Source organism: Salvelinus namaycush, chromosome 3 (assembly GCF_016432855.1).
Source record: "Salvelinus namaycush isolate Seneca chromosome 3, SaNama_1.0, whole genome shotgun sequence".
In the NCBI taxonomy this organism is placed as follows: Eukaryota; Metazoa; Chordata; class Actinopteri; order Salmoniformes; family Salmonidae; genus Salvelinus; species Salvelinus namaycush.
In genome coordinates, this window is record NC_052309.1 from 45,448,721 (window position 1) to 45,460,485 (window position 11,765).

At 42.0% G+C, this 11,765-nt stretch overlaps 1 protein-coding gene across 1 annotated transcript; it reads left to right on the forward strand.

Annotated features, from left to right (window-relative positions):
- Nucleotides 1–9,548: 9,548 nt before the first annotated feature.
- LOC120044383 (ATP-sensitive inward rectifier potassium channel 1-like) lies at nucleotides 9,549–10,694 on the forward strand. The gene has a single exon (XM_038989010.1). The coding sequence runs from the start codon at nucleotides 9,549–9,551 to the stop codon at nucleotides 10,692–10,694; it is 1,146 nt and encodes a 381-aa protein (XP_038844938.1).
- Nucleotides 10,695–11,765: the final 1,071 nt, after the last annotated feature.

Here is an 11,765-nt window from a genome sequence, read left to right on the forward strand (position 1 = left end):
GCTCTGTGGAGTGTACAGCTTAAAGTGGTCCTATGGACAGATACTCCAATCTCCACTGTGGAGCTTTGCAGCTCCTTCAGGGTTATCTTTGGTCTCTTTGTTGCCTCTCTGATTAATGCCCTCCGCGCCTGGCCCATGAGTTTTGGTGGGCGGCCCTCTCTTGGCAGGTTGTTGTGGTGTCATATTCTTTAAATTTTTTAATAATGGATTTATTGGTGCTCGGTGGGATATTTTTTATAACCCAACCCTAATCTTTACTTCTCCACAACTTCGTCCCTGACCTGTTTGGAGAGCTCCTTGGTCTTCATGGTGCTGCTTGCTTGGTGATGCCCCTTGCTTAGTGGTGTTGCAGACTCTGGGGCCTTTCAGAACAGGTGTATAGCTACTGAGATCATGTGACAGATCATGTGACACTTAGATTACACACAGGTGGACTTTATTTTACTAATTATGTGACTTCTGAAGGTAATTGGTTGCACCAGATCTTATTTAGGGGCTTCATAGCAAAAGGGGTGAATACATATGCACGCACCACTTTTCTGTTTTTTATTTTACATGAATTTTACATGAAATCCAAATAAAAATAAATTTAAATTACAGGTTATAATGCAACAAAATAAGAAAAATGCCAATGTTGGTGAGTACTTTTGCAAGGCACTGTATTGGCAATCATACTCTAGGTATGTGTATCTGCTGCATACCGGGAAAAGGATCACAAATTTACTATATAGGAGGTCTATCTACTGATGTAGGATCTTAATTTGAGCATTTTCTCACAGCAGGAAAATAACCGTGCAGCCACAGGAAATGTGAATTATTGTGTGGATTATAATTAATGGACATTTTTGTGGGGGTTGATCAATTTTTTGCTAGGGCAAATCAAGTCTGAAATGTAAAAGTGGAAATGACATACTTTAGAAGCCTTTATACCTCAAATACATTACAAGTTTGTATTAACTTCTGTGCCGGATATTAACTGCAACAATAGGGTGATTTAAACGAATCCTACTTTGGTATACCGACTGTGTAGATGGAGCTCACAACATTTGGGATGTTCCAGGATTAGACACACACAAACATGCACAGATACATGCACACACACGGTCACACATGTACACACTTGTGCATGGCTTGTGCGTGTCTTAATTTTTCATCTTAGAGGACTGATATACATATGAGGAGAAAGCTGAAGTCATAACCTTTTCACTGACGTCATCAGAGCTCATGCAATTTCCCAGTTCGTCCACTAGATTGCAGTAGAAGATCACATGATGCATCTTGGCCACTTGAAACCAGATGTGTCTGGTTTGATCTGGTTTGGGTAGTGACTTACTGTGCCAAAATGGCTAAACGGAATTTCAGACCTGACATCTTAAAATGACCCTTGTTTTTTAAAATAACACAGACAGGCGAGGAAACTTCAATCTGCTTTCCTCTGAATTTTTCCCATTGGAAACGAGGCAGAGGCATTCTTGTGACATCCCAACAGTAAGTTTTGAGCTCAGGTAGCCTAGGGGTTAGAGTGTTGGGCCACGAACCGAAAAGTTGCTAGATCGAATCCCCAAGCTGACAAGGTAAAAATCTGTCGTTCTGCCCCTGAACAAATCAGTTAGCCCACTGTTCCTAGGCCATCATTGTAAATAAGAATTTGTTCTTAACTGACTTGCCTAGTTAAATAAAGGTACAATTAAAAAAGTGCTGTAGCTTTCGAATGATACAGTTGAAGTCGGAAGTTTACATACACCTTAGCCAAATACATTTAAACTCAGTTTTTCACAATTCCTGACATTTAATCCTAGTAAACAAATCCCTGTCTTAGGTCAGTTAGGATCACCACTTTATTTTAAGAATGTGAAATGTCAGAATAAGAGTAGAGAGAATTATTTATTTCAACCTTTTATTTCTTTCATCACATTCCCAGTGGGTCAGAAGTTTACATACACTCAATTAGTATTTGATGGCATTGCCTTTAAATTGTTTAACTTGGGTCAAATGTTTCAGGTAGCCTTCCACAAGCTTTCCATAATAAGTTGGGTGAATTTTGGCCAATTCCTTCTGACAGAGCTGGTGTAACTGAATCAGGTTTGTAGGCCTCCTTGCTCGCACACGCTTTTTCAGTTCTGCCCACAAATTTTCTATAGGATTGAGGTCAGGGCTTTGTGATGGCCACTCCAATACCTTGACTTTGTTGTCTTTAAGCCATTTTGCCACAACTTTGGAAGTATGCTTGGGTCATTGTCCATTTGGAAGACCCATTTGCGACCAAGCTTTAATTAACTTCCTTACTGATGTCTTGAGATGTTGCTTCAATATATCCACATAATTTCCCCACCTCATGGTGCCATCTATTTTGTGAAGTGCACCAGTCCCTCCTGCAGCGAAGTACCCCCACAGCATGATGCTGCCACCACTTGCTTCATGGTTGGGATGGTGGTCTTTGGCTTGCAAGCCTCCCCCTTTTTCCTCCCAACATAACGATGGTCATTATGGTCAAACAGTTATAGTTTTGTTTCATCAGACCAGAGGACATTTCTCCAAAAAGTACGATCTTTGTCCCCATGTGCTGTTGCAAAACGTAGTCTGGCTTTTTTTTGGCGGTTTTGGAGCAATGGCTTCTTCCTTGCTGAGCGGCCTTTCAAGTTATGTCAATATAGGACTTGTTTTACTGTGGATATAGATACTTTTGTACCTGTTTCCTCCAGCATCTTCACAAGGTCCTTTGATGTTGTTCTGGGATTGATTTGCACTTTTCGCACCAAAGTACGTTAATTTCTAGGAGACAGAACGCGTCTCCTTCCTGAGCGGTATGACAGCTGTGTGGTCCCATGGTGTTTATACTTGCATACTATTGTTTGTACAGATGAACGTGGTACCTTCAGGCATTTGGAAACTGCTCCCAAGGATGAACCAGACTTGTGGAGGTCTACAATTTTTTTCTGAGTTCTTGACTGATTTATTTTGATTTTCCCATGATGTCAAGCAAAGAGGCAATGATTTAGAATGTAGGCCTTGAAATACATCCACAGGTACATCTTCAAATGACTCAAATTATGTCAAATAGCCTATGAGAAGCTTCTAAAGCCATGACATCATTTTCTGGAATTTCCAAGCTGTTTAAAGACACAGTCAACGTAGTGTATGTAAACTTCTGACCCAATGGAATTGTGATACAGTGAAATAATCTGTCTGTAAACAATTGTTGGAAAAATTACTCAATGTAGATGTCCTAACTGACTTGCCAAAACTATAGTTTGTTAACACATAAATTAATGGAGTCGTTGAAAAACGATTTTTAATGACTCCAACCTAAGTGTATGTAAACTTCCAACGGAACTAGGCTGTCACACCCATTTGAAAATCTCCACCTGACCTTCTTCTCAACGGTTCAACCACAAACTCAATACTGTCTAGTCTAGTCTGTGGAAACTATTTTCTCTCACTCACTTTTTTCACTTTAAATGGTATACTCTCAGTGCTTCATTTGTCAATCGGGATGTGCACGAACAAAAAGTGAGCGCGAAAGGGGGGTGACCTGGGGAGCTCTGAGGTACCGGAACGCAAGAGATAAAACAAAACACCTTTATAATAATGCATTGCATGCATATCATATAATTTGCGTAGTGGCATTGAGCAGTTGAGTAGAGGCCCTTTTTTGGCCTTTTATAAACGGATTTCATGCAATTCAACATCATTTTACGACTGGAGACTTTGGCATAATCTTTTGTAATGCGCGTTAACAGCAACTGGGAACTCGGAGCTGCGAAATATCTGACTTCCGACTTAAGTGCATTCAAGGACAAAAAGAAAGGCAGCTCTAGCGGCGCAGAAATATGACAAACTGATTTGTTGTAAAGGTGGCATCCTATGACGGTGCTACGTTGAAAGTCACTGAGCCCTTCAGTACTGCCAATGTTTGTCTCTGGCGATTGCAAGGCTGTGTGCTCGATTTTATACACCTGTCAGCAAAGGGTGTGGCTGAAATAGCCAAATCCACTAATTTGAAGGGGTGTCCATATACTTTTGTCCATCAACTGATAACTACCATACTTGTCTCTGTAGTTTTCACAAGCTCTTAGTAAAAAAAGGTAAATTCATCATTTGGTTGTCCTAATTGAGTTATAATTACTTACATTTTTAATTTATTTGAGTAGTTCTTCAACATCAGCCGATAAATCAGTGGAGCCATTTAGTGTTACCTAACTACATTTTATGAGTAATTTATAATGTTTTAATTATCATGTAATTGTTTATAGTGGCACATTCAGTCCAGCTTTAAATGACGTTCAGTTTATAAAGGCTTCATAAAGCCTGGCACACGCACTAAAGTGAAGTCATTTATAGTCACATTAAACCTAATCTCATTCCCAGACAATTCCGCCCAAATGCGCGGAAGATCTGGTGCACCAACACATCAAACTATTTAGGACTTTGTGGCTGTCCTTAATAAATCAGCAGAATGTTAGTAACCTATGTAATCTCCTGTAATACTTTGTTTGAAGTGAGACACCTTCGGTCACTTATAACACATCCATAAAGACACTATATCGCATGATGCTGTACTTACTTTAAAGTCAGACCCCTTATGAATGACAAAACGCATACATAAATGCTTTATCATATAAAGTCAGACACCTTTGGTCATTATGATGTAAACACAAATGTATTAACACTTGGAATTATCACTAAGAGCTAACAAGAATAAACATTAAAGACATGTTTAAACCATACATTTCCTTTGATTTTTACATTTTCACAACAATACAAATACATTAAGTTTCAAAAAGTTCAGCAATGTCATTACATTGAACATTACACAGGGCTGTGAATAGTGTAACTTTTCCCTGAGCTGGCGGACGAATGTTCTTGCCTCTCTGCCTGCTGGAGGTACTGCATGTTGGTTCCAACCTTAAAAGTAACAACAAAGAAAGTTAGCAGGTCTGTTAGGAAATGCCTTTGTCACACCATCTGGATAGGGGCATTTTTGTGCTGCCCAGAAATACTCTAAATGGGGAGATGGGGAAACTCCATTAGATTCATATTATTATATTCCTCTTTCATTTACAAATTGTATGATGTGAATGACACTAGGCTGTATATGACACGAGGCTGTATATATATTCATTTTTATTTTGCTGAGCGTGCTAGCTATCTAGCTAGCAATTTCTATGAAGTCACCAACATTATTTGAATTAAAGATTGAGTTAGCTATGTAATCTAACGCAACACTTAACTACTACAAACTAATTTAAATTACAATAAATAAAGGTTAACTTACTTGTTTTTTTTCTGTCCAGTGGCACTACAAGTGGGCATTTGATTTGCAAACTGTGATGAGTGTAGGGCATGCACACTGAATTAAAGGGCAACTACACTCAAGAACCAAGAATCAAAGTTTCTTACATTTTTCCCCGACCTCAAAAGTCATCCTCTGATGTGGTTTAAGCATTGCTGTGAACACAGAAAACCAAATGCTGTTGTTTTTCTGATAAGGTTGAAGTCTGCGCCCTCGCAGAAATATAATTAGCATAATAAAAACATCCCCATAATAATCTTTCAAGCTGATGTTTTACGTGATTCTGTCCAATTGTGTTTTTTGTTTGTCATTTATTTTTTAAACTTATGTTGTACATAATGTTGCTGCTACCGTCTCTTATGACCGAAAATAACTTATTGAAATCAGAATTGCGATTACTCACCACGAACTGGAAGAATCCTTTTTTTACGTTAACGAATCTGACGACGACATTATCAACATACAGCTGGCTGGTTATACACTATATCGGCAGGATAAAACAGCGGCGTCTGGTAAGACAAGGGTGGGGGACTATGTATTTTTGTAAATAACAGCTGGTACATGATATCTAAGGAAGTCTCGAAGGTTTTGCTTGCCTGAGGTAGATTATCTCATGATAAGCTGTAGACCACACTATCTACCTAGAGAGTTTATCTGTATTTTTTTGTAGCTGTTAACATACCACCACAGACTGATGCTGGCCCTAAGATCGCACTAAATGAGCTGTATTCCGCCATAAACAAACAGGAAAACGCTCAACCAGAGGCGGCACTCCTAGTGGCCAGGGACTTTCATGCAGGGAGACTTAAATCGGTCTTACCAAATTTCTATCAGCATGTTAAATGTGCAACCAGAGGGAAAAAAACTCTGGACCACCTTTACTCCACACACAAAGACGCATACAAAGCTCTCCCTCGCCCTTCATTTGGCAAATTTGACCATAATTCTATCCTCCGGATTCCCGCTTACAAGCAAAAATTAAAGCAGGAAGCACCAGTGACTAAGTCAATAAAAAAGTGGTCAGATGAAGCAGATGTTTTGCTAGCACAGACTGAAATATGTTCCGGGATTCCTCCGATGGCATTGAGGAGTACACCACATCAGTCATTGGCTTCATCAATAAGTGTATTGATGACGTTGTCCCCACAGTGACCGTACGTACATACCACAACCAGAAGCTATGGATTACAGGCAACATCCGCATTGAGCTAAAGGCTAGAGCTGCGACTTTCAAGGAGCGGGACTCTAACCCGGAAGCTTATAAGAAATCCTGCTATGTCCTCCGACGAACCAACAAACAGGCAAAGCGTCAATACAGGACTAAGATCGAATCGTACTACACCGTCTCCGACCCTCGTCGGATGTGGCAGGGTTTGCAAACCATTACAGGCTACAAAGGGAAGCACAGCCGAGAGCTGCCCAGTGACACGAGCTTACCAGATGAGCTAAACTACATCTATACGCCCTAGTAAGCAAAAATAACACTGAAACATGCATGAGAGCACCAGCTGTTCCGGAAGACTGATCACACTCTCTGCAGCCGATGTGAGTAAGACCTTTAAACAGGTAAACATTCACAAGGCCGCAGGGCCAGACGGATTACCAGGACGTGTACTGCGAGCATGCGCTGACCAAATGGCAAGTGTCTTCACTGACATTTTCAACCTCTCCCTGTCCGAGTCTGTAATACCAACATGTTTTAAGCAGACCACCAAGGTAACCTGCATAAATGACTACCGACCCGTAGCACTCATGTCTGTAGCCATGAAGTGCTTTGAAAGGCTGGTCATGGCTTACATCAACACCATTATCCCAGGAACCCTAGACCCACTCCAATTGTCATACTGCCCTAACAGATCCACAGATGATGCAATCAAAGAGGACCTAGCACGCCCCCATTCTCATCGACGGGGCTGCAGTGGAGCAGGTTGAGAGCTTCAAGTTCCTTGGGGTCCACATCACCAACAAACTAACATGGTCCAAGCATACCAAGACAGTCGTGAAGAGGGCACAACAAAACCTATTCCCCCTCTGGAGACTGAAAAGATTTGGCATGGGTTCTCAGATCCTCAAAAGGTTCTACAGCTGCATCATCGAGAGCATCCTGACTGGTTGCATCACTGCCTGGTATGGCAACTGCTCGGCCTCCGACCGCAAGGCACTACAGAGTGTAGTGCGTACTGCCCAGTACATCACTGGGGCAAAGCTTCCTGCCATCCAGGACATCTATACCAGGCGGAACATCTAATCAAAACATCTAATCATCTAATCAAATGGCTACCCAGACTATTTACATCCCCCCTCCCTCTTTTACACCGCTGCTACTCTCTGTTGTTATCATCTATGCATAGTCACTTTAATAACTCTACCTACATGTACATATTACCTCAACTAACCCCTGCACATTTACTCTGTATCGGTACCCCCCTGTACAATGTCTCGCAATTGTTATTTTACTGCTGCTCTTTAATTACTTGTTACTTCTAAATGTATTTATTTTCTTATTCATATTTTTTAACTGCATTGATGGTTAGGGGCTCATAAGTAAGCATTTCACTGTAAGGTGAAATGTTATATTCGGCGCATGTGACTAATACAATTTAATAAATCCGTTTTTTTCATTGGATGCATCCGCTTATGCCGCACTTTTGCATCTGTGGTGAAAAGTGACAGAGCTAGAGTGGTGTTTGTCAGACCATGAGACATCCTAGAAATCGGTCTTATTTATTTATTAAAATGATTTGACCAGCCCACCCTAATAAAAGATGGTCTGGCCATTCTGGCAATTGCCAGATGGCCAATCCGACTATGTGTTCCACAGTTGAGAAAACTGTTATTTTCCAAACTCATTCTGCCACTGGAAACTCGTTCCCTGCCACTCCAGCATACTTCATTCTGATGCAAATACTAAGAAGGCTGAAGTTGAGGAGGAGGGGTGGTTGGGGACTAGCGAAAAAAAGGGGAATGTGTGGGCCTCAAAGTAAAGCCCTAATGTTCTCAGTGGAGTTGAAAACAACAACAGCATGAGTGCTGCACTGGTTACATTGCCCCTTCTCCAATAGGTGCACCTTCTGTCTACCATAGTTATTGTGTGCCTTCTGGCAAACTGTGCGGCCATGGAATCCAGAATACTACATTTTTGGAGTTGAGCCTTTACTTGTGGTGGTGGTGGATACCATGTACAATGAGCCACCAGGTCAGGGGGAGGGAGCCACAGCCAACCACAACACCCTGACTGGTGATGGAGTGAGTGGCTGTACTGGGGACTCTGGAGGAGTGTGTGGTGGGATGTTGACTTGGATCTAAGAGCTAAAATGGTGACGCACTGTCGTAACATTCCGACTTGCCTCTCTTGTCTGTCTGTATGAGGGCTGTACACCGTGGCATGTGGCTTGGATTAGGACATTTCCCTGTGGATTAAAACCTTTGCAACGCCTACATTGCAACTCACTCTGAGGAGTGTGAGGTCCCAGACTGATCCTGTCTCTGCAGTTTGGCCCATGGTTTCACTTAGCAGGTACGTGAAGTGGATTTTCTGCTGTTCAGATAGACAGACCGACAGTGTGACAGTGATCTATTTCTTAAGTATTGTTATGGGATTTTCATAAAGTGAGACGTTTTGTGTTTTTCTTTGCTGAATAGGAGAGGAGGGTGAACGTTTTCACTTTTCTAATTTTGAAAAAAGGCAGAAATGGTGTTGCCTCATTGAGGTTTATTAGAGGATGAGTGACCTATGTTAAACAGTTAATTGTGTTGCCATAGTCATGTAGGCCAGCAAGTTTTAAAGTGCAAGGTCATTACTTTTGTTTGGTTTCCCTTCAGTGGAACTGCTGCCAGGGATTAGTTTTGTGGAACAATTAGAACCACAAATGTACCCTCACCACTTTGTAGGGTGAGTAACTGTGAAATCTTAAATGTCACTTTTATCAATTATTTAATCTCCTGAGACACTCAAAATTTTGTGTTTTTATCTCATATATCTAAGACAAATGTAATATGTGTTGTTAGGAATAGAAATGAGGGAATATCAAAGATACATTTTCAAATCTATTGCTGACGAGGTGTTTTATGAAACAAAAAGGTTAGTTCCCAAAACTTCGACAGATAAACAACACTTAGGTTATAATATATTTTTTATATATATATTCATTTTATTGATGTTCATTTTCTATATCCAACTTAAATTAGTGTTTGCTAGTTGACCACGTTTGTGGTTTATCCCGGTCTTATACACTTTTTTTCCCAAAGCTCCAGGATGTTCCAGTTCGTCCAGAGGCACATCCACGACCACCTGATGGAGCGCATAATCCACCGGACTCGTCTGGTGACCAAAGATGGCCGCTGCAACATTGAGTTTGGCAACATCGAGTACCACAACCAATTTGCCTACCTGGGGGATTTCTGGACGACGGTTGTGGAGATCCGCTGGCGTTTTGTCCTCCTCCTCTTCGTCGCCTCCTTCACAGGCAGCTGGTTCGTCTTCAGCCTTCTGTGGTACTGGATTGCCAAGAGCAATGGTGATCTGATTGGACAGAACCGCACAGACAGCCACGTCCGTTGTATAGACAATGTCAATGGACTCACCACGGCTTTCCTGTACTCCTTGGAGACCCAGACAACAATTGGTTATGGTGGACGGGCACTCACTGGGCACTGCCCTGCCACCGTGGCCCTCATTGTCGTCCAATCCCTCATTGGCGTCTTTGTCAACTGCTTCATGTGTGGGGTGATCCTGGCCAAGATCTCCCTTCCCAAGAAGAGGGCAAAGACAGTGACCTTCAGTAACACAGCGGTCATCTGCCTGAAGAAGGGCAGCCTGTGCCTGCTTATCCGAGTGGCCAACCTCCGCAAGACCTTGCTCATCGGGAGCCAAATCTACGGCAAGCTGCTTAGGACAACTGTCACGCCGGAAGGTGAGACTATAATTCTCGACCAGGTAGGCATTGACTTTGCAGTGGACGCTGGCAAGGACAACCTGTTTTTTGTCTGCCCGCTGACATTGTACCACATCATCGATAAGGCCAGTCCGTTTTACGACATGTCAGCGGACACCCTCCAGCAGCAGGACTTTGAGCTGGTGGTCTTCCTGGACGGGATGGCCGAGTCCACCAGCTCCGCCTGCCAGGTACGGACCTCCTTCATCCCCCAGGAGGTCCAATGGGGATACAGCTTCCTGCCCATCATCTCCCGCACCAAGACAGGCAAGTACCGTGTGGACTTCTCCAACTTCTCCAGAACCGTGCCGGTGACGACCCCACACTGTGTCCAATGCTTTCAGAGTGATCCAGACCAACGCAACCACAACAATAACCAAAACAACCACCACAGGAAGCTAGGTATTGACAACCCCGGATTCGAAGTGATTGACATTCAAGACACAATGGATATCACAAAAATGTGAGCCGGAGGAAAGAGGGTGAAATTGAAAGTTTCCGCTGTAAACCACAGACTAACAGACAGCAGCCCCCAGGATGTGGGACGTGGCTCGCCGAGAGAGATGTGGATTAAGCACTTGTTTATGAGAGTATTCATGTCCTCTCTCTAGTCCGATGTGGATGACAGAAAGCTCACATTGGGGTCAGGGGCTCATAGTGAGTCATAGACAATGAGCAGGTAGCCCCAGTTCTAATTACCAGTGAGCCAAAGAATAATGTACACCTTGGATATGGTGCAAATCTTTACTTTGCTTCATGTGAGCATTGGGTATTACATTTGAGTTAAGACCGAACAACTCAGTATTATTTACGTCTATGCCTTTAAAAGACAAAATATCAGCCTTTATGTGTTGTTTAAAAAAATGACATACAATGCAAAAGACCGAATAATTCAATGATCCCTGGAAAAACAACATTTACAGCAGAGCTGAAAAAAGACATTGCTATGTGTTGAGAGGTTCGCTCTTGTCAATGTTGAACTGGTGTTTTCAAGCTCCGGTAGGAGCTAAACTGTTGGTAAGAACAGCTCATTACACTCAAAGCACCTTTGTGACATACAAACAGTAACTATTGTACTAGGTACAGTAACTATTAAAAAGGGCTTTGGTCATGACCTGAAGGAGAGAGTGGGAGAGAGAGTAAAGCACAGGGGGTATTCATGAGAAGCTTATGACCTGAGCCTGTTTTAATGAAATATGTCAGGGATGGAGGAATAACAATAGGGTAGAACTTGCTTCCCTAGAGTCTTTACATAGTCTTTTTCTTAACTGGAATGACAGAGTACATATTATGTGCCATAACAGATTCATCACGTATGCCTTAATTCCTTTATAATACTGTGAATAGCTGCTAATTGCACTGACTGGGAATATTAATGTGACTAATCTACATTGTGTAGATGTCTTATTTTGTAATATTGAGTTACTTGTTCTCAGGGAATGCAGCATTCCTGTTTAGAATAAATACATGTTTTTTGACAATGCCTTGAGTATTTTCCTTTCTGCCACCTGGGCCTGTATCCCTCAAAGCATCTCAGA

Coding starts and splice junctions, on each gene's coding strand:
- LOC120044383 (XM_038989010.1), top strand. CDS start 9,549: ATGTTCCAGTTCGTCCAGAGGCACATCCACGACCACCTGATGGAGCGC.